The sequence below is a fragment of the Mixophyes fleayi genome, chromosome 4 (assembly GCF_038048845.1).
Source record: "Mixophyes fleayi isolate aMixFle1 chromosome 4, aMixFle1.hap1, whole genome shotgun sequence".
NCBI classification, from domain to species: domain Eukaryota; kingdom Metazoa; phylum Chordata; class Amphibia; order Anura; family Limnodynastidae; genus Mixophyes; species Mixophyes fleayi.
In genome coordinates this window covers 10,241,763-10,266,321 of record NC_134405.1, presented here as the reverse complement: position 1 = coordinate 10,266,321, position 24,559 = coordinate 10,241,763, and the positions used below count along the sequence as shown (strand labels likewise).

Sequence of the window (24,559 nt, the reverse complement as noted above, 5' to 3'; positions counted from 1 at the left end):
TGTAGACCCCAAAAATGTTTATCAGGAAACTTGATTGATGTTTTGAAAGGAATTAAGCACCTTACTGTACATATCTGCTACTATGGACACATAGGGAACTATTAAAACTTCAGACACGTTCTGTAACAACAGGCTTGAAGAAGGGACCATGCTAAATACAGATTCTGGCCTGAAGAAAACCAAGGCAGCTTCTTATACTTAACATGGGCAATGTATGACAATAGCCCCACCAGTTGATCCGTTCAGCACTGGGGCAGGTGTCTCCTGGCCCGCTGCTGATTAACCTGGCAGGATCAGTAACTAGGAGGTGCTGCCTGGTATCTCCATCTGAAATGCAGTTGTGTACCTGTAGGTACCATTACATTTATGGTGGTAGTTTCTGAACAGCATCAGCAAGGACCAATATCTTCCCACTGTATTTGCAGGGTTGAAACCAGCAGCAAGAGCCAGTGTTTCATAGCCTTGTTACTTGTGCCCACACTCATGGGCATAGGGTTCAGCTAGCACTGAATACACCCCCTGTACCCTAGTAGAGGTGAAGTGTTTGTTCATAGTACTGTTGGGGCTGCAGACCTCATGTGGTGCCCTATAAAATGAGAAAAGGACCTGTAAGAGAAGGTTTGGCAGGGGGGGGGGGGGGGGGTATTATCTTTTGAAGGACTTCTCTCCAATACAGTAAACCCCCAGTGTACAACTGATGGCCCCCACAAGCCAATCCACACCTGGAGCCCAAGATGTAAAAGGACCCAAATGAAGGCTCAAATGAAAGTGTAAACCTAGATTGAACTTTCTTTTAGACTATTTTACAACCACCTCTTTTACCTGCAGTCACCCCTCCCCCCAGAAGATAGACCTCTATCCACCACCCTCCCCTCTAGCCAGGAACCAGCTGTGCAGATGGATCAGGTCAGGTCTTCCTACTGAACTCCATATAGGGACTATACCTGTGATCTAAACCTATATATCCTACATGGAGGACTTTGGACATCCCGTTCCAATATGGTTTACCAGACTACACATCTTGCAAAGCTTTGAACTTTCCATTTTTCCCCCTCAGCCAGCAGAGCCGATGTGTAATGTGCTCAGACCACAGACATTGTTCCCTTTACCTTATGGACTATCCCACAAAACAAACAGTCTGATCCTTCTCAGAAAACTGATAAGAGAACAGTCACCATTACCAGAGGCCACAACACCGCAATGTCCAAGTTACCAGGAAGGACAGGGTGGGTGGGGAATGGGGCACGTGCATGCAGTAATCCTGGACTGCTGCAACAAGGCCCACACCTTCCTAACCTAGGCTATATTAGCTCATGTCACAACTAGACTTACAATGTATACAACCAGTCACTTATAATCATTAGGACTCAGTACTATCTAGAGCAATGAGGTTACTGGGAGAATTCAGGGAATGCCAAGGTTCACTTGAAGCATGTTAACCTGCCAATATACACATCATGCCCACATAGTACCACAGGGATGTTCTGAGATGGTGTCCTCCAGGATTATCACACGTTAAGGGAGCAGTCCTATAACATGCCATTGCATAATGCACCTTTAAACATTGGTGTAAGATAAAGTGACTGCTCATCAGTAGAGACGTACAAGTGTCCACCAGTCTTCTGGCAGATGATACGGTGAAGTCGTCACCTATTGTGTAGCCCACTCAACGCCCTGCAGCCACTAATGTTAATCTAACTACACCAACTGCTTACAAGGCGAGTGTGCCTGACCACTTTACACAGACTGACGTTGTGTTTCCAGACCCAGTAACAAGCTGTATCAGACACAATATAGCATATTTTTTTTATTCTTAAATCAGATATAAATTGTTTCTCCTGAAAAAAAAAATTGTTTCATTCTGGTGACCAGGGCAGCAAAACAGTGACAAAAAACAAAGGCAGAAGGGGGGGGAAATGGATCAGTGGGTTGGTCCGATGTTGGCAGCTGGATCAGTAGTCGACTGGTGGAAATCAGACGTTTTGATCCCTCAGGTACTTCCCCACCAAGTGCGTTTTAGTATTGAGTGTTCCCCCGTAGACACCTTCAGCAGCCATTGCAATGATTATAGCTGCGGGGAGAGAGTGTGGTTAGACTGGTGCTCTGAGGAACACTGCACAGAAGCTGGTTAGCAGCCACATAAGACAAATACCTGTGTTTGCTCTGTATATGGCTACGTTACATGTTGGCTTCCCATCTGTAGACTTTGTCCTCAAATCCATCATATGGGAGTCTGGCGAGTTTAAGGAGTCCCTGATCACACTGCACTTCACACCGCCGATTGTAACCCCATTTATAAACAGTGAGCTACGGTCTTCCTTAGTCAGCTCCTTGACCTCTGCCGGCTGTGGGGAGAAGACAAGAGGTCACTTAATGCAATATAGACAGAGGTGCTCCCTACTCAGGACCTTGGCCATGTCTTATCTAAGCTCTGGTTACACAGCCGCTGCGCCCCCATTCTGCAGCTTGTATGAACTAGGTCAGACGTGGGTAAGAGGTAGATTGTGGGCCAGAATCAGGAGACGGTCTCCTTTGTAGAGAGGAGGAGACACTTGGGTATGTCTGCATATAAGCAGAGCTTTCAGTAAAGTGGCCCAGCACACAGAGGGTTTTTGGGGCACTTTAATATACCCCTAGAGGTGAATCTACAAATTGCAGGTTTAAACCAATCAGATCATAGCTGTTATTTTGTAGAATGCACTAAATAAATGCTAGAAAAAGATAGAATCTGATTGGTTGCTATAGACAACATCCCCACTTTTCCAAACCTGCAGTTTAGTAAATATATCCCTAGGTGAGAATCTTCCTGTACAGTCTTGGTGGCTTTAAGCAAGTCCTGGGTATAACAGTGGGCTTATCCTTGTACCACCTGATAACTAGCCCTCTGAAGCCATTGGTAGAGGAGCTGGAGAAGATACAGTACTTGTCTCAGGGGGTAGACTGGTTCATATGGCGTCTACTGCTATTGGGGCTGGGCTGTCCATAAGACATAAAATTTACTGCTGGGCCCTTTCTATTTATTACAGTACATCTTCCCCGACTCCTGAATACTACAAATCCCAGCATACCCTGCTTTCTACTGGCAAGGCATGCTGGGACTTGTAGTTTCACAACACCTGGAGAGCCAGGCCTGATTTAGAAGTTAATGAGTGAACAAAACATGTACCATAGCAACACAGGAGGGGCCAATTAGCTGTGAATGTCACATGAGACGTCACAGAACTGCCAACCCACACAGATATTGGACAATACAGGACGCAGTGCACCCACCACTCAGATGTACCATACTAATATGCTGTAAGATAGTGCCCCCAACCTACTGGTGACAGACAACCAATCTCTAGCGACTAATAACTACCCCAAGCTATAGAAAGACATTTGGCATCAAGAAAAATAAGACATGTTTATAGTACCTAAAGACAAATTGGGAAAAGTAAATGGTCCTTAAACACCTTAAATACAGCCAATGAAAACAGATCATTTAACAGCACAAAGCAGAACTAGAGCAGTTTACAGACAAAACCCAGCCACTAAAGGGTTAAACACTGAAGACCCAGCAGTAAGTACAAGTAAAGCTTTTTAGGAGAATATTGATACATCGCAGTTCAGCTCTCTCCACAGCAGCCACCAGATTACAGCACAGGGTCTGCGGTGATGCACATCCTTCCTGCACAGGAAGCCGTGCGAGGCCTGACCATGTAAGGCCCCTTTCATATAACAAGTCTATTGCTTTATAGACTGCAACCAGGCAGCAAGATGGAGGAAATGGACACGAGTACAAGCCAGTGACGGTAGATGCTGCAATGTTCAGCAATCCGATACAAAAAAACCCAAAACAAAACACTTTGAAGTGGTCACAGCTCCAGTTCATGTATGACTGACAGGAGCCTTTAAAGTAGCTGCCTCAGGCACCCCCTTATCTAACTTCACAGCATGCACACTGCAGATAGAGGCCATGCAGTGACTGCTGTCCCCTGGACAGAGAACGCAGGGCTAGCCAGGCTGCACAGCACAGCTTAGGACATAGCTCCTGCAGAAAACCCATCAGCACACACAGAGCCTGTCCCATCAGGCCTCTGGAATGCGGAGCATGCGGACGGCCCCTATGGGGATTCCTGTAAAACTGCTCCCTGCAAGATAAGGCAGAGGCCCTTCTACAAACACATCCAGCTGGGAGGAGGATCTGCACATCAGTGCCATGAGGCTGGAGTCTGGCCTTGAGGCTTTTATCAGGAACCTCCTCCAGCTGGGAGAATGTTCCAGACAGCTCTTGTGGGTATGAGTCACTCAGGACTGGTGTATTGTGCACATCTGTTCTTCTAGGTGCCTGGCAGCTACACTGCTGCCAAGATGGCACTAATAAGCAGGTGGCAGTGTACTGGTGCCCACACCAGCTCTGCCAAGTGTGACATTAGTCATTTAGCCATAACCCAGCTCTCATTAAGGTAAATGTGCAATGACATGTATAATAGCTGTGTCCTCCCACTTATACCATAGTCCATAACAACTACCTACATGTGGCTACGAGTAACTGCATCCATGGTAAGCCCAGAGATGGAGCACCTTTGTTCTTACATCCATGTAACAGTAGCTACAACTTCACGCTATCACACCAACAACCACTATTCCTTTATCAAGGGAAAACATTCCCATGTGTGATTATGGAAATCCAACATTTACCTATTTAAATCTCACTAATCTGAAGCCACATAACCCCTCCTGTAGTCAGCTAGCAGAATGATTAACAGCCTTTTACAGCAGTCTTTTATACCCTTTGTCGGGGATTTTATGTGGCAAGGGTTACAGGAAGCACTGCGACGTCTCCACTAACTTCCTGTAAGTGACACTTTATTCTGAGAAAACTCAGTTTCCCCTTTCTTTACTTCTTCCTTCTAACGCTACACTTGTCCTTTTTTGGCTACAAATAAACTCAAAACAGCCTCTCAGGTTGGTTTGAAGTGCAGACATGTTCTTGTCCCAGATATCTGCAGCATTCTCTAAGACAGCTGCACTCACTAAACATCTGTGAGCAGACGCGTGACGGTGCCTGGAGAAGTTGCCTTTTTCGGCTGAAAGTCAGATTTTTAGCTGCACCCTCCCCCCATGGGAGTGCCTCAGGCACTGCTCCATTTTGCTGCAAACAGGAAGAGAGTTGTGCAGAGATGAGGCATAGTCTGTAGTTAGGAGAGGCATTGTGTTCACATATCCTGTGTTTGCTGTTGGGGCAGAGCGGCCGCACCAGGTTATTAAGCTGAATACAGGCGTGTAGGGAATATTACACGTCGATCCTGACGTCTCTAGGCAGCCCTGCTTACAGGACAGTGCACATCCAAGGTCCTGAGACCCTAGCACTGACCACCACTAACAGGCAGGGATCACATTAGGACACAAACAAAACACCAGATTCCTGTGACTTACACGCTGGGGCAAGTAAATAGAGATCACTTATCAAAAGCAGCGGGTGCCCAAGTAGTGCAAACCCTGGAATGCCACCATCACCAACAAAAACTACATCACTAGTGTAAACTATAATCATCTGTTCCATGTATATATTGTGCAATGATGACCAGCTACTTCCTAATCAGTACACAATGTAGTTACCCATTTATATCCTTCATACATGAATGTCACAAGCCCCAGAGGTACACAAGTACCCAGTATGAGGGCAGTGGTAATGCCATCAGTGCCAGGTATGGGGCACTTTACACTGGTCATCCTGTGGTGCAGATGAGATCACCATGTACCAGTGATATTACAATGTATCCTATATGTTGTATATGAGCCTATCCATGTAACTTCCCATCAGTCACAAACTGTAAGTGCCCTAGTCCAAGTCTAGAAGTAACCACTGGGTAAAATCTAAGGAAATAGACATTATAACTGGAAGGTTGGAGCATTGTAAGTGGCCATATGAAGATTCTCCAAGGCCTAAGGCACAGACTACAAGACACAGCAGTAAAGGATCGAGCGGGATTGTTGTGCATTAGATGCAATGTGGACGTGTGGCACCACGAAGTGTAGAGTAATCATCCCAAAACAGAGCCAAGGTACCCGCCCCGCCCAAACCCAGGACAGTTACTGAAGTTATTGTCCTGCAATGTACCCCAGGGGTGGAAACGTGTGAACGAGGAAGTGCACCGAGCAGTAAGAGCGGAGCGTGACCCGGTGTCAGTACGGTGACACCATAATACAGACCAGGAGGAACAGAGAGAAGATGTGAGACCTCCACCCACCACTGTATAACTATATAAACACCAGCTACCAGTGCCCACTACAGCATTATACACCCACCATACAGGGGATAGACACTATCACACATGTTACACACAAACATACCGGGGACAATCCCTGCACAGCAGGTTACACACATGTACAGAGTGGGCCATGCACCAGTAAGGTCCATCTATCCCAATGGTAACATCTATATAATACTGAGAGATCCATCTATCTATATCTCAGTATTACATAGATGTTACTATTGGACAGGCTGTGACTGCAGGGGGTGTGAAGCTACAACTCCCAGCTGGCAGAACATGCTGGGACTTGTAGTCCCACAAGACCTGGAGACTGACCGGTTGTCCAGGCAGAGTGTATGAGAGAACACAGCAGTAATGTCCTGCACTATAGAGGTGTCCTACAGGGTGTGTATACTATGTAGCACATGGGAGCTCACCCCCAGGCATAGTACATAGTGACCCACCTCACCAACATCCCCCAGGTGTAGTCTATACAGTGACCCCCAAGAGTCATACAGGGTGTAAGTGGCCCAAAGGTGTAATATGGAGTACAGTGACCCCCAGGTGTAGTATATAGTGACCCACGGGAGTGTAAGTGGCCACAGGGTGTAGTATATGGAGGGTGTAGTATATACAGTGACCCCCAGGTGTAGTATATAGTGACCCACAGGAGTGTAAGTGGCCACAGGGTGTAGTATATGGAGGGTGTAGTATATACCATGACCCCGAGGAGTCATACGGGGTGTAAGTGGCCCTAGGGTGTAATATGGAGTACAGTGACCCCCAGGTGTAGTATATAGTGACCCACGGGAGTGTAAGTGGCCACAGGGTGTAGTATAAGGAGGGTGTAGTATATACAGTGACCCCCAAGAGTCATACAGGGTGTAAGTGGCCCAAAGTTGTAGTATATGGAGGGTGTAGTATATACCATGACCCCCAGGAGTCATACGGGGTGTAAGTGGCCCTAGGGTGTAACATACATGTACTATATGTTGTGACCCAAAGGAGTAACAATACAGGGTGTAAGTGACCCTCAGGGAGTAGTATAAAGAGGGTGTGACACATGTGACCCCCGGGTGTGCTATAACCAAGGGGTAGTACACAGTATGACCCCAGGTGTAGTATATGGAGGGTGTAGTATATACAGTGACTCACAGGGGTCATATAGGGTGTAAGTGACCCCCAGGTGTAGTGTATATAGTGACCCACGGGAGTGTAAGTGGCCCCAGGGTGTAGTATATGGAGGGTGTAATATATACCATGACCCCGAGGAGTCATACGGGGTGTAAGTGGCCCCAGGGTGTAGTATATACAGTGACCCCCGGGTGTAGTACAGGGCACCGGGCTACCTACCGTGATCTTGCCCAGGACGCCCCCCGGGTGACACGCCCACACGCAGGGTGTGGGTCCGGTGCCGACGATGGCTGCGTCCTGACAGCTGCTGTCGATCATGCTGACAACGTAATCGTCCCAAGACATGGCGGCTGCGGCGGGTGAGAGCCGGGTGAGAGCTGGGTGCTGGCCGGGTGTCGGAGAGCGGGTGACGCAGGACTGCCTCGTGCTGTGTGCGCGCGCAGGATACCCAACAGCCGGCCCCGCCCTTTATATACCGCGCGCTGACCCGGCAGGGCTGCGTCACGCGGAGGGGAGGGGACCGCGCAGGCGCAGAGGCTGGGCTGGGGGGGGGGGGCAGCGAAGGACCGTTGGCGGGCTGTGGGGCAGGGCGCGGCCCGGCGCGCTAGTGCGCAGGCGCTGGAGGCTGAAGCGGATGCGGTGGAGGGGAACGGCGCATGCGCGGGTCTCGAGCCGTGGCGGCGCCATCGCCGAGAGTCGAGTGCGGGCGCATCCGCGAAAGCATCAGAGTGAATGCCGAATAAATCACTCCGCTGGGCTCACAGAGCGAGAGCAGTGCGCATGCGCAGCTGATGTAATATAGTCCCAATCTCCATTTCAGTATAGCTCCATATTCTATTTATATCCTTATACCACATAGCTATATATATATATCTATATCTATATATATATCTATATATATCTATATATATATTTATATCTATATATATATATCTATATATATATATATATATATATATATATATATATATATATATAGATATGTATATAGATGTGTATATATATATATATATATATACACACACATATTATTTATTATATGTTATACATAAGCAGTATGTTCATATTCCATGCCATCATCACATCAGCTGCAGCCCACAGACCATTATATATACTCTATATATACCCTTATACCACATAGCTCTCTCTCTATATATATATATATATAGATATGCCACATATTATTATATGCTACACATAAGCATTATGTACATATTCCATGCCTCTATCTGATCAGCTGCAGCCCCCAGACCATTATATACAGTATACATTATATATACTGTGACAGGATGGACCTCCTATACCTATACCCCCTGTCCGTGTCGCTGGGGACTGGGTGGACTTGCCTTGCCACCGTCCCCGTTCTGTATCCCAGTCTCGCCCCTCTACACTCAGTAGAAGATCCTGCAGCAAAGATTCTGTGATAACAATTATTTACTTTTTAGGGAAATGTATCTGCAAAATAACTTTCTCCACTTGTAAAGGAATACATATGTAGACACAGAGAATGTTACAGGCTCCTACACCGGCACCTAGGACCGCGTCCTTCTGGGTATCTCTCGCTAGTGTACCCCTCACTGGGCGCCTGGTGCCCATGACCTCGTCCTATGGATCAGGGTTGCTATAGATGGTTCCCCCCCCCTGGCCTATTACACTGGCAGAGCGGTGGTACTGGATGCTGGGTCCCAACCTCAGAACAGCCAGATTATGGATTAAGATTGGTCTAATCTGTTGGTCACAGGAATTACAGCAGGTAAGTAGTCGTCAAAGCAGGATCTTGAAGCAGTGATGTTTTATTAGCTCAAGTGTCCCAGTAAGGAGCGTTACCCACTAGTTTGTGGTACTAGTGATATCAAGAAGGTACAGCTGGTATAATACATTACATGGTACCTTTTATACACATGTTGTCAGGGGGTAGCCCAGACCCCTGATCCGACCTGGCACCGAAACGTCTGATATCACATTAGATAATTTAATAACAGGATATAATCTAATTTTGCATCTAACACAATTTAACATTCACATCAACCTGATTTTCTCAGATTTGCTGTCTATATTGTCAGGAGGTTTTCTGTCCCTCTAACAAGACCAGTGGCAGAACTGCCATTGGTGTAGCAGGTGTAGTGCGCCGGGGCCCATGGAGATTATGGGGCATGTGCATGGGGAAGTAGCTAGCTGTGGGCCCCGTTTCCCTGCAACGGGGCCCACAGCTCGTTGGTTCAGCCTCTGAACAAGGCATGAAAACAGGTAACGACCCCCTACCGGGTATTCAGGCCAAGGCACCCATTTGTCACTTCTGAGATGAACAGAATTAATTCACTTCATTTAGGATTACCTTTCCTCCTTTCTTACACAAACCATTTCCTCCACCGTGACTACTGCATCAGAAATCAGTACATTCCTAATACACAAATATGACACAGTATCAAAATCAGTACATTTGCAATGATATAAATTGACGCTCTGCCGTAATAATCATCACCATTTATTTATATAACGCCACTAATTCCGCAGCGCTGTACAGAGAACTCACTCACATCAGTCCCTGCCCCATTGGGGCTTACAGTCTAAATTCCCTAACACACACACACAGACACATAGACTAGGGTCAGTTTGTTAGCAGACAATTAACCTATGTATGTTCTTGGAGTGTGGGAGGAAACCGGAGCACCATCATTTAAATATATTTAGACAATAAGTTATTTATAAGTGATCCAGCCACAATACTCTTTTACCACATATATCTATATATATATATATATTTATACGCTCATGTAATATAATCTATTCATCATATGCACTCTATACCACGTATTGTTATATATTATATGCTACAAGTATTATATACATGTTATATCCATGCCTCTATCACATCAGCTGCCGCAAAGAAACTATTACATATACATTAAAAGTGTATGCATTAATGTATATTGCATACTCTGTAGTATGTATTGATGTGTATTATATCCTCGTGCCTCCCAAGTGTCCCGATTCTAGCGGGACAGTCCCGATTTCAGTGGACTGTCCCGCCCGACTTTCAATTTGACCCTGTATCGGAGCATGACATAGCAGCCAGTGGTCTAGGAGGAAGTGGGGCACATGCGCAAACGTGTCCGCAACTGCTACTGCGCAAACAGGAAGTTTGTGGGCGGTGATTAGGCTCGATGGGGGCGTGGCTTATTTGTCCCTCTTTCGGCACTCCTAATGTTGGGAGGTATGTACTCTATACAATGTTGCATACTTACCAACTTTAGGAAGTTGTCTTCCGGAAGTCTGCCGGGGGAGGTGGGCGTGAGGGGGTCGAGGCGCCAAAAATCGCGTCATTTTGGACCCGCGCTTCACGGAGAATCGCTGCATTTTGGACCAAATTATGCCCACTCCACTAGGAAGTGGGCAGAAATCGGGAGATTGCCAGACTCTCCCGGGAATCTGTGAGACTCTCCCAAAATGTCCGGGAGAGTTGGCAAGTATGTAATGTTGTAATATAGTCCTCCCCCAGAACAGCTGTAACCTAGTGTCCCTTATGTGTATTATATATGTGCACAATATCTGCATTATTAGGCCCTGCAGTCCACAGATTATTATATATACTCCCTCTAGAGGCTGCCTTCCTATGAACATTTGGTTCAGTCCACAAAATGTCAGCCTGCTCTACGTGCCGTCGACGGACCCGCTATAAGGTGATGTGGGGCCTTACATAATATTGAATACAAGGTCTCCCCCCGATTTGCTGAATGGGGAGGTCTCCTGTCCTGAGATTTGTGCGTACAGAACAGGGGTTACAGGCCATGACGGGGCCCCCTGGTGTGAGGGGGGCCAGGCAATGCCTCTGCGAGCCTCCCTAAGGCCCCACGTCTACTCTCAAACTAGGGGCTTTACTGCACATGCGTCGGACCCGTGGAAGGGCTCTCCCTTGTTCTTATGAGAGCAACGGGGGCAACTGGGAAGTAGGTTAGAGTGGCATTGCCTGACCCAAATTCTGCTATGTGGCCGGATAATGCACTGTGCCGCCCTGGCACACGGGTGATGGGCTCGGCTTGTCTGCAGTATACGGCGTAACTGCATAACGGTATGATAAGAAAATTAGAGCGTAAGCTCTTCCGAAGCCGCTACCATTATGCCTGAATACAATTCAGGAGTGTAATAAAAGGCAGCAAACAATGCAATAGACGGAACCAGGGAAAGGGAGTAGATTATACATCTTATAGGTTGACTCTACTTGTGACATATTAATAGATTTTTCAATATTTTTATGTCTGTGTTTCCAAGTAAAACCGGAGACCAGCGCTCCATATCAAAAAAGTGCTTTTTTTTATGTTTATTTTTATTTTTGCATATAAATGTCCATGTCAGAAGTGCTCCATAATTACAGAACGAAAATTATAGCAGCTTAGCATCTTGAGATGAATTTCGCAAACGTCCAAGTCAAAAGTCCTCCATTATAACACAGCAGTATAAAAGTTTGTAACAGATCAACCACGTGGTAATAGTATTATCATCTTAAAATATACGGAGCGAGGTCCACGATAACGTAAGACACACAAGTTGTACCCAGCAGCTGTTTCGGTGCTCCTCCAGCTCCTGTCTCCAGGGCTGACAACTGTCAATAATTTTATATATATAATTTACTTGATGCTATTTTTGGTGTTGTAAATGGGTCGTTTTGTAGCGCTAAAAATCATAATTGCATTTTATTTTTCTTTTGTGCTTTGGGTGGTTTGCTGTACTCTGTTTCTAATGTATAAATAAATAGACGATGATTATTAATGTAGCTGCCTAATAATCCTTTTTGTTGTATACAGAGTAGCACAGGAAAGATAACAGCCCCTCTCACATACTTTATTACACCCAGGTTTATTACATGATGTATGTATACCCCCCTCTGCACAAAGGGGTTATAATGCCAAGAGCAGTCTTGTGGGGGGTGGGGGAGAGTCCTAACATCCTGGGGGGGGGGGGGGAAGGGGGGGGTATAGACATGAGCTGTGGGGGAGGGGTCTTATTTTGTAAGTCCTTATCAATTGTAGCAATTGTGATCATTCATCTTACACAGGGACGATAACATGGATATATACAATAGTCATGTGCAAGACATCATCATCATTTATTTATATAGCGCCACTAATTCTGCAGCGCTGTACAGAGAACTCACATCAGTCCCTGCCCCATTGGAGCTTACAGTCTAAATTCTGTAACACACACACACACACACACACAAAGACAGACTAGGGTCAATTTGATAGTAGCCAATTAACCTATCAGTATGTTTTTGGAGTGTGGGAGGAAACCAGAGCACCCGGAGGAAACCCACGCAAACACAGGGCCACATACAAACTCCTCACAGATAAGGCCATGGTTGGGAATTGAACTCATGACCCCAGTGCTGAAAGGCAGAAGTGTTAACCACTGAGCCACCGTGCTGCCAGACATAAGAAGGGGGGGGGGGTCACTGATTGGGGGCTCTTCCCTAAACGTATTGTTGCCAAATTCTACCACTCAGTGCTTAACACTGCAGGGGGTGCAATGGCTACAGGGGGGCCTGGAGACAAGCTGGGGGCCCGCAGCCGCCGCATCCCTTACAGCGGCGGTACTTCATGCGGAAACAGTGCTTTACTCTGCAGCCACCACACACACATCATCATCACCATTTACTTATATAGCGCCACTAATTCTGCAGCGCTGTACAGAGGAATCATTCACATCAGTCCCTGCCCCATTGGGGCTTACAGTCTAAATTCCCTACACACATGTGCTCAAAAGGGGAGAGTGGCGGCCGGAGGATGGGAAGCTCCCTGACAAAATTGGAGGGGGGTGCCCGGCAATCCTGGAATAACCCTGGAGGTACAGGTACCACGGGAAGAGAATTTATGGATGTCACCCTCTAATTTTCTGCTGGCCACATGGCAAAGGTCCAGGCAGGTAGCAGCTGTCAATGTATCCTCCTTCTATTATCAAATACCAGGAGATAATACGTCTGACAGAGACCTAATCATTTCCCGCCTCCGCTACTGCCACCTATTGCAGACCCTGGTTTACTCCAACCTGGAATTGCTGGGATGCATTTATGGCATCTTGGTTCTGCACCTGGCAGGTGCCCCCTTGGTTCATTGAGGCCCCGCCAGCAGCCCACTCTCGGCTGACGCCACCGCACGCTAGGTCTGCGCCTAGCTGCGCGGAGTGGCGGAGAAGCCTGGAGAGGCCCCCTGGGTAAAGGTTAACGGCCACAGCAAGCTCTTGTAGTTTTATCAGCAGCCCTGACATTACATAAATGTTACTGTCCTGTGGGTGGATTTATCCCCTGCTAGCGAGCGACCACACGCATGTTGGTGTTGTGTGAGGTTTTACATAGCTCAGACGTTTCTCCTGCCTGTATTTCTCCTTTACACAAGAAAAAAGATACAGATAGGCAGAAAACTAAAAGTACACCGTACACTTCTTTATTTCTCTAGACTTCCTTCCCCTGGAGAGTCTTACAGAACCCAGCCATATATGGTGCTGTGTGCTGGTGTCCCAGTGGTTTCACCTTCCTCTCCTCATCACACTTGTTGTGTGAGTATCAGGCGCTTCATCAAATGTGTGCTGTCACTTTCCACTATGAGATCAGGCCTGAATCATTATAGGACTGCAGGGTACACATCTCTCTATATGCTGTATCCTTTATATTAGAGTGTCAGCTCTGCAGGGTACACCTCTCTATATACTGTATACACTGTATATTAGAGTGTCAGCTCTGCAGGGTACACATCTCTACACTGTATACTCTGTATATTAGAGTGTCTGCTCTGCAGGGTACACCTCTCTATATACTGTATACACTCTATATTAGAGTGTCAGCTCTGCAGGGTACACATCTCTACACTGTATACTCTGTATATTAGAGTGTCAGCTCTGCAGGGTACACATCTCTCTATATGCTGTATCCTTTATATTAGAGTGTCAGCTCTGCAGGGTACACATCTCTCTATATGCTGTATCCTTTATATTAGAGTGTCAGCTCTGCAGGGTACACATCTCTCTATATACTGTATACACTGTATATTAGAGTGTCAGCTCTGCAGGGTACACATCTCTACACTGTATACTCTGTATATTAGAGTGTCTGCTCCGCAGGGTACACATCTCTCTATATACTGTATCCTTTCTGTATATTATAGTGTCAGCTCTGCAGGGTATACATCTCTCTATATACTGTATACTCTCTGTATAGTAGAGTGTCAGCTCTGCAGGGTACACATCTCTCTATATGCTGTATCCTTTATATTAGAGTGTCAGCTCTGCAGGGTACACATCTCTCTATATACTGTATACACTGTATATTAGAGTGTCAGCTCTGCAGGGTACACATCTCTACACTGTATACTCTGTATATTAGAGTGTCTGCTCCGCAGGGTACACATCTCTCTATATACTGTATCCTTTCTGTATATTATAGTGTCAGCTCTGCAGGGTATACATCTCTCTATATACTGTATACTCTCTGTATAGTAGAGTGTCTGCTCTGCAGGGTACACATCTCTCTATATACTGTATCATCTCTGTATATTAGAGTGTCTGTTCTGCAGGGTACACATCGCTCTGTATACTGTATACTCTCTGTATATTAGAGTGTCAGCTCTGCAGGGTACACATCTCTACACTGTATATTAGAGTGTCTGCTCTGCAGGGTACACATCTCTCTATATACTGTATCCTCTCTGTATATTAGAGTGTCTGCTCTGCAGGGTACACATCTCTCTGTATACTGTATACTCTCTGTATATTAGAGTGTCAGCTCTACAGGGTACACATTATTATTATTATTATTATTATTATCTTTGACTTATAAGGCGCCACAAAGGGTCCACAGCGCCGTACATTACATATACAGAAAACAGAACCAAGACACAGCATGATACAAATATATACAAACACATCTCTCTGTATACTGTATACTCTCTGTATATTAGAGTGTCAGCTCTGCAGGGTACACATCTCTACACTGTATACTCTGTATATTACAGTGTCAGCTCTGCAGGGTACACATCTCTTTATATACTGTATCCTCTCTGTATATTAGAGTATCAGCTCTGCAGGGTACACATCTCTTTATATACTGTATCCTCTCTGTATATTAGAGTATCAGCTCTGCAGGGTACACATCTCTTTATATACTGTATCCTCTCTGTATATTAGAGTATCAGCTCTGCAGGGTACACATCTCTATATACTGTATCTGTATCCTCTCTGTATATTAGAGTGTCAGTTCTGCAGGTCACACATCTCTATATACTGTATCTCTATCCTCTCTGTATATTAGAGTGTCAGCTCTGCAGGGTACACATCTCTATATACTGTATCCTCTCTGTATATTAGAGTGTCAGCTCTGCAGGGTACACATCTCTCTATATTCTGTATCCTCTCTGTATATTAGAGTGTCAGCTCTGCAGGTCACACATCTCTCTATATACTGTATCTGTATCCTCTCTATCTATTAGAGTGTCAGCTCTGCAGGGTACACATCTCTATATACTGTATTCTCTCTGTATATTAGAGTGTCAGCTCTGCAGGGTACACATCTCTCTATATATTATATACTCTGTGTATATTAGAGTGTCAGCTCTGCAGGGTACACATCTCTATATACTGTATCTGTATCCTCTCTGTATATTAGAGTGTCAGTTCTGCAGGTCACACATCTCTATATACTGTATCTGTATCCTCTCTGTATATTAGAGTGTCAGCTCTGCAGGGTACACATCTCTATATACTGTATCCTCTCTGTATATTAGAGTGTCAGCTCTGCAGGGTACACATCTCTCTATATTCTGTATCCTCTCTGTATATTAGAGTGTCAGCTCTGCAGGTCACACATCTCTCTATATACTGTATCTGTATCCTCTCTATCTATTAGAGTGTCAGCTCTGCAGGGTACACATCTCTATATACTGTATCCTCTCTGTATATTAGAGCGTCAGCTCTGCAGGGTACACATCTCTCTATATATTGTATACTCTGTGTATATTAGAGTGTCAGCTCTGCAGGGTACACATCTCTCTATATACTGTACCTGTATCCTCTCTGTATATTAGAGTGTCAGCTCTGCAGGGTACACATCTCTCTATATACTGTATCTGTATCCTCTCTGTATATTAGAGTGTCAGCTCTACAGGGTACACATCTCTCTATATACTGTATCTGTATCCTCTCTGTATATTAGAGTGTCAGCTCTGCAGGGTACACATCTCTCTATATACTGTATCCTCTCTGTATATTAGAGTGTCAGCTCTGCAGGTCACACATCTCTATATACTGTATACTCTCTGTATATTAGAGTGTCAGCTCTGCAGGGTACACATCTCTATATACTGTATCCTCTCTGTATATTAGAGTGTCAGCTCTGCAGGGTACACATCTCTCTATATACTGTATCCTCTCTGTATATTAGAGTGTCAGCTCTGCAGGTCACACATCTCTATATACTGTATCCTCTCTGTATATTAGAGTGTCAGCTCTGCAGGTCACACATCTCTATATACTGTATCCTCTGTATATTAGAGTGTCAGCTCTGCAGGGTACACATCTCTCTATATACTGTATACTCTGTGTATATTAGAGTGTCAGCTCTGCAGGGTACACATCTCTCTATATACTGTATCCTCTCTGTATATTAGAGTGTCAGCTCTGCAGGTCACACATCTCTATATACTGTATCCTCTCTGTATATTAGAGTGTCAGCTCTGCAGGTCACACATCTCTATATACTGTATCCTCTGTATATTAGAGTGTCAGCTCTGCAGGGTACACATCTCTCTATATACTGTATACTCTGTGTATATTAGAGTGTCAGCTCTGCAGGGTACACATCTCTCTATATACTGTATCCTCTCTGTATATTAGAGTGTCAGCTCTGCAGGGTACACATCTCTCTATATACTGTATACTCTGTGTATATTAGAGTGTCAGCTCTGCAGGGTACACATCTCTCTATATACTGTATCCTCTCTGTATATTAGAGTGTCAGCTCTGCAGGGTACACATCTCTCTGTATACTGTATACTGTGTATATTAGAGTGTCAGCTCTGCAGGGTACACATCTCTCTATGTACTGTATACTCTCTGTATATTAGAGTGTCAGCTCTGCAGGTCACACATCTCTATATACTGTATCCTCTCTGTATATTAGAGTGTCAGCTCTGCAGGGTACACATCTCTCTATATACTGTATACTCTTTGTATATTAGAGTGTCAGCTCTGCAGGGTACACATCTCTCTATGTACTGTATACTCTCTGTATATTAGAGTGTCAGCTCTGCAGGTCACACATCTCTATATACTGTATCCTCTCTGTATATTAGAGTGTCAGCTCTGCAGGGTACACATCTCTCTATATACTGTATACTCTGTGTATATTAGAGTGTCAGCTCTGCAGGGTACACATCTCTCTATATACTGTATCCTCTCTGTATATTAGAGTGTCAGCTCTGCAGGGTACACATCTCTCTATATACTGTATACTCTGTGTATATTAGAGTGTCAGCTCTGCAGGGTACACATCTCTCTATATACTGTATCCTCTCTGTATATTAGAGTGTCAGCTCTGCAGGTCACACATCTCTATATACTGTATCCTCTGTATATTAGAGTGTCAGCTCTGCAGGTCACACATCTCTATATACTGTATCCTCTGTATATTACAGTGTCAGCTCTGCAGGGTACACATCTCTCTATATACTGTATCCTCTCTGTATATTAGAGTGTCAGCTCTGCAGGTCACACATCTCTATATACTGTATCCTCTGTATATTACAGTGTCAACTCTGCAGGGTACACATCTCTCTATATACTGTATCCTCTCTGTATATTAGAGTGTCAGCTCTGCAGGGTACACATCTCTCTATATACTGTATCCTCTCTGTATATTAGAGTGTCAGCTCTGCAGGGTACACATCTCTCTATATACTGTATACTCTCTGTATATTAGAGTGTCAGCTCTGCAGGGTACACATCTCTATATACTGTATACTCTGTGTATATTAGAGTGTCAGCTCTGCAGGGTACACATCTCTCTATATACTGTATACTCTGTGTATATTAGAGTGTCAGCTCTGCAGGGTACACATCTCTCTATATACTGTATCCTCTCTGTATATTAGAGTGTCAGCTCTGCAGGGTACACATCTCTCTATATACTGTATACTCTGTGTATATTAGAGTGTCAGCTCTGCAGGGTACACATCTCTCTATATACTGTATCCTCTCTGTATATTAGAGTGTCAGCTCTGCAGGGTACACATCTCTCTATATACTGTATCCTCTCTGTATATTAGAGTGTCAGCTCTGCAGGGTACACATCTCTCTATATACTGTATCCTCTCTGTATATTAGAGTGTTAGCTCTGCAGGGTACACATCTCTCTATATACTGTATCCTCTCTATATATTAGAGTGTCAGCTCTGCAGGGTACACCTGTATAGTAATACACAACGACTTGCATTATATTTTGCTGTGTTCAGTAGACATTGGGACAGACTGTTATGGTCACCTCCATGAGGTCCCCAATCTGACCACCTCTTCCACCTACCTGTCCCCCCACTGCTGCCCATGCCATAGACCCCAGACCCCCTCACACCTTCACGTAACTAGCGTGAATGCCGCCTGTGTTATAGATGCTGGTGACTAATGGGTTAACGGGCCTATATAAAGCAGTATGCAGGTTTTGCTTAAATCCGGAATGATTGGCTCCATACCTTGACTTTTACAAGTCACAAGCCTGCGTATTACATCACATTGCGTTGTCAGATGCCCCTTAGCCGTTATAACTAACGATGCATACAAGAGGTGGAGCGTTGTATTACAGTACAATCAGCTCTAATGTTATTACACAGTCTGCTGCTCCTGTGTGATGTCTTACAAGGAGGATTAGTAAGAGGTCCTCAGTGGGTGCGTCTGTGTGTTATATAATATATAGATGTGCCAGGGGGTGCCGCTGTGCCAGGCCCTGGTACACTATCACAGCACTGCTATGTGTACAGAACGTTGCAGCTCTGTCATTTCCTGCCCGGGCTCCACATGTGGTTGGTGGTGTGAGGAACAGGATATGTGTCACCAGATAACAGCTTGGTGGTCTCTGCGCTCGCTCAGTGACATGGCAGGCGATGGGGGTGTCTGGTGCCTTGTCTGTAGCTGTATGGAATCATCATCACCATTTATTTATATAGCGCCACTTATTCCATAGCGCTGTACAGAGAACTCACTCACATCAGTCCCTGCCCCATTGGAGCTTACAGTCTAAATCCCCTAACATAAACACATACAGACAGAGAGAGACTAGGATCAATTTGATAGGAGCCAATTAACCTACCAGTATGTTTTTGGAGTGTGGGAGGAAACCAGAGCACCCGGAGGGAACCCACGCAAACACAGGGAGAACATACAAACTCCTCACAGAATCAGCTTTCGCTGGGTAATGTTCAGTCTTGTCCTGTCCTGTACACCAGGAATGTGAGGAATGACATTCATTACTTATAGCTAGGGTCACGGGGAGCGTAATATGGCCAAACTCCTTCTAGGTCTTACACCCAAACCATCCCTGTCCATCCCACCTTCCAGAATATCCAATATTGGGCAAGAAAGATTGACCGGTGCGGATAAGCACCCGCACCGGTCCCCATTAGTGTCTGTTTAGCTCTGATTCGTATAACAGCGCTCACCCTGTATATTAGACGTTGTTGTGATCAATATTATCCATTATGTATAAAGCACTGACACATTATGTAGCGCTGTATATTGAGGGGGTCATGGTATAAATAGCATACAGCGACATGGAATCAGAAGGCAAAGATGGCTCTGCCCCAATGAGCTTACAATCTAAGAGGTGCGATGTTATTAGGCTGTAACCATTTATTTGTAGCCAGAAGTCTGCTGTGATAGGTGCACGTGTCTTATACAACAAATCTCAAGGGGGTTGTGCTGTTCTGGACAATCTCCCCGTTACCGGAAACTGGGAGCCGTACGGCGGAGAAGGCTCGGAGCACAGGTCTAGAGCAAGTTAGACGATGGAGGCAAGTGTCTGATAGATTAGTAAGACTGTCTGTCTGCCTCCTGCCTCACTGCAATGCATTATTTCTGCAAAATGCAAATGTACAAATGGAATGAATAGAACTCAAAGATTATATCCCTGGAACTTGGCGTTTCTGGGTAACGTCTGTTGCATTCTAAAGCGTCATTTCTCTCAGCGCTAGAGTTTGAGCACTCAAACTCCCACAAAAGTGGGACAGAACATTTTCTGGGGACTCCTCCTGAAAGCGTTATGTGGGTGAGCACCTAGGTATGGGCGAGTTGGACAAATAGGTGCATTTGGCACATAATGAAATGAGCTTCTGGGGCCCAGATCATTGTAAATGTACTATACTATTACCCAGCGGAGGCTCCTATCTATGGAGGTAGAGGGAATTCATAAGAGAATGCAAATATTATTACTACAATAATCTAAGGGGAAGATTCAATTAGACTCGAGGGGTCTCCGGAATGTCCAGCTCGTATTCCCATAGAGGTGTGATGAGAAAGGAGCAGAGATTCCTACCGTAATTGCCGGGGTGATGTCTGCGCACCACATGGGCAGCAATAGAGGTCTGCTTCGCTCGTGTGTCATATTGATGACAGTGTCAGTAATTACCTCTTATAGTGTACACTACATATGTACTACATACTTGGTACGCAGGAGATCCCAGGGAGGGCAGAGGGGAAAGGATGGGGCAGAATGACACGATTCACCGCAAATAGTGTAAGTTTGGCTCCCAATGGGCTGGAGGCGGGAGACTTGTCTGCTCTCCTGAGTGTCTGGGAGACCTACCCAGAAATCGGCAGGTATGATGTACTATCTGTGTGTGTGTCAGTTCCTGCCCCATGTCTCAGAATGACTGGGATAGACCCATGCAGCGACCTGTATATTTCCTCTGTGTGACAGATATGACTGTGTACAAACTGCTGCTGTCTGATCTGTTTATTACAAATATCAGCACTCCTCTTTGTTACAGCTTGTCCTACTCACACCTCTCCCGGTCACACTCCACTCTGCACCACACTCCTCTTTGTTACAGCTTGTCCTACTCACACCTCTCCCGGTCACACTCCACTCTGCGCCACACTCCTCTTTGTTACAGCTTGTCCTACTCACACCTCTCCCGGTCACACTCCACTCTGCGCCACACTCCTCTTTGTTACAGCTTGTCCTACTCACACCTCTCCCGGTCACACTCCACTCTGCGCCACACTCCTCTTTGTTACAGCTTGTCCTACTCACACCTCTCCCGGTCACACTCCACTCTGTGCCACACTCCTCTTTGTTACAGCTTGTCCTACTCACACCACTCCCGGTCACACTCCACTCTGCGCCACACTCCTCTTTGTTACAGCTTGTCCTACTCACACCACTCCCGGTCACACTCCACTCTGCGCCACACTCCTCTTTGTTACAGCTTGTCCTACTCACACCTCTCCCGGTCACACTCCACTCTGCGCCACACTCCTCTTTGTTACAGCTTGTCCTACTCACACCTATCCCGGTCACACTCCACTCTGTGCCACACTCCTCTTTGTTACAGCTTGTCCTACTCACACCTCTCCCGGTCACACTCCACTCTGCGCCACACTCCTCTTTGTTACAGTTTGTGCTACTCACACCTATCCCGGTCACACTCCACTCTGCGCCACACTCCTCTTTGTTACAGCTTGTCCTACTCACACCTCTCCCGGTCACACTCCACTCTGCGCCACACTCCTCCCAGTGCACTCAATTTTGCCCTTCAACTAGATTGTCAGCTCTCTCATCAGCAGGGTCCTCTGCACCCTTTATTTTCACATCTGCACTTATTCTCTATACCTGGTATGACCCTGTTACTGTCACCCTGCAGGGGGAGGGACAAACTCATAGCTCTCTTCTGTCTGTGTCGCCCTGCAGGAGGAGGGACAGACTCATGGTTCCCTTCTGTCTGTGTCACCCTGCAGGGGGAGCGACAGACTTATAGCTCCCTCTGTCTGTGTCACCCTGCAGGGGGGGGGGAACTCATAGATCCCCTCTGTCTGTGTCACCCTGCAGGGGAAGGGACATACTCATAGCTTCCTTCTGTCAGTGTCACCCTGCAGGGGGAGGGACAGACTCATAGCTTCCTTCTGTCTGTGTCACCCTGCAGGGGGAGGGACAGACTCATAGCTCCCTTCTATCTGTATCACCCTGCAGGGGGAGGGACAGACTCATAGCTCCCTTCTATCTGTGTCACCCTGCAGGAGGAAGGGCAGGCTCATAGCTCTTCTGTCTGTATCACCCTGCAGGAGGAGGGGCAGACTCATTGTTCCCATGTGGTAGGTTTTTCAGCATGTAACTAAATTAACCTATATACAGCCAGGCAACATATGTGCTCGGCATGAAAAGTCTCTTCACCCTCCCCCTGCAAATAGCGGGTACAGTGGCTTGCAGATGGGCTATGAGGGGTCGGGGTGGCTCAGTAGTGATAACACTATATACTGGCTCTATCACCCTATAACGTGATATACATGACAGGTTAGAAGTATTTTCTCTGTTTATTTAGACTGCGCTCCAGATTCCACGGCCTCCGCTCTTGTAAGGACTTGTTCAGGAACGACCCGCAGCCATAGATAATCCATCACTGCTCGGGAGCCGTCCTGGGGACAGGGCAGTGTGGTATTTCTCTTGGGGCATGAAGAAGTGGAGCTTATTATTATTGTACAATACAAACACAGCTTCCAAATCTCCCTCTCCCCCCGTTGGGTATCAGTCACCCAAAGACTTCCTTTCTGTAGATGCCAAGTGTTCCTTCGTCAAGTCACCCGGCCCCCATTCAGAGGCGGCCGTCCCGTGGATTGAAGCGCCGACGGCTTTCCTAAACATTACCCTAAAAACACGGGACTGGGGTCTATTGGATTGGCAGATCACTGTTACAAGAGATTCACGGCCTGGTTCACGTTCGGACGTAAGTCCGGTTCTGTAGCGCATCTTGGACATGAATTGCCCGCGTTCATTAGCGATAGGCCCATTTCTGAGCATGGCAGACCCATTTCACGCAAGGTACACCAAGCAAAGGGACTTATGTCTGAACATGAATTAGGCCCAGAGAGCGTTAGTGAATTATCCACTACTGAGTGTGTATATTGTCAGAGAACTGGGAACCTGACCTAAGGAAAGCGACTTACCCCAAACATCCATGTACCTCCTGTACTTTGCCCATAAGCATACCCGCTATGGGGCGGGTCATGAGCTCTCTCCGTCTGCTGCTTTTTGCACTATTCCTTTGGATATATTTGAAGCTTGGTTTAATACCAGTTCCCGATAGTACTAACACGAGCGAGCTCCATAATATATAATTATGCTTGTTGCACCTCGTCAGGGAAACACGTTTACGATCACACTCTGAGGAATGTAATAAATGTGTTTACTCTCAATCGCCACAGGTAATAAAACCAATCATTGCAGTTACATCATTTACTTAAGCCATAAAAGAAGCTAAACCCAGCATTATTTTAGGAGAAAGACTGAAGAATTTCATTCAATGAAAGGGGTGGTAATAGGTAGGTTCATGTGATGTGTACACACAATGTCCCCGGGAGCTTCCTGCTCGACACAACGTTTTCCACTTTGAAATGCGCTGGGTTATCCATATATATCTGCATCTGTGGGAACTGACGCGTTTAGCAATGTGCATCCATTGATGCGCCTGGAACAAGCATTTTTTCCTGGAGGAAATATTAAATTTGCATTGATGACCGTTAGGGATATCCTAAAGTTATAGTAGGTTGGACTTTGATATCACTTTTTTTCTGTTTTCAGCCACAAAAGTAAATGCAGCATTTCTGAAAACTGGAATGCTCATGCTGAAAGTACGTAGGCAGGAGCAATTGTGCAAAGCGAAACGCGCTATGGGGCAAATTTTGTCCGGTACCTAAACGAACCCCACTGACTACATTAGATATCTTTGACCCTACCTGCAGACACCGGAAAACGCCTTGGTCTTACACTGGTGAGCGTATCTTACCAGCGCACTTCAATTCACACGCTCATTGGGAAACTCCTCCACAAAGTACACCGACATAGCTCACAAGGCTCAAATTCCTGCAGTCAGGACACAGTGGGCCTCATTCATTAAAAACACATCAATGTCCAATTCATCTCCGAGGTCAAAGGACCCTTACTGCAG

At 45.9% G+C, this 24,559-nt stretch overlaps 1 protein-coding gene across 1 annotated transcript; it reads right to left on the bottom strand.

Moving 5' to 3' along the window:
• Positions 1-1,789: 1,789 nt before the first annotated feature.
• On the bottom strand, positions 1,790-7,830 carry LOC142151034 (profilin-1-like). The gene is made up of 3 exons (XM_075206288.1): positions 7,590-7,830; positions 2,153-2,345; positions 1,790-2,071 (listed from the first exon to the last, which is right to left on the bottom strand). Exons 1-3 carry the CDS (start codon positions 7,713-7,715, stop codon positions 1,974-1,976), a joined length of 417 nt encoding a protein of 138 aa, XP_075062389.1. The 5' UTR covers positions 7,716-7,830; the 3' UTR covers positions 1,790-1,973.
• Positions 7,831-24,559: the final 16,729 nt, after the last annotated feature.

Coding starts and splice junctions, on each gene's coding strand:
- LOC142151034 (XM_075206288.1), bottom strand. CDS start 7,715: ATGTCTTGGGACGATTACGTTGTCAGCATGATCGACAGCAGCTGTCAG. Junction 2,346..7,589: donor GCGTCCTGGGCAAGATCACG/GTAGGTAGCCCG, acceptor TTCTCCCCACAG/CCGGCAGAGGTCAAGGAGCT. Junction 2,072..2,152: donor CATATACAGAGCAAACACAG/GTATTTGTCTTA, acceptor CTCTCCCCGCAG/CTATAATCATTGCAATGGCT.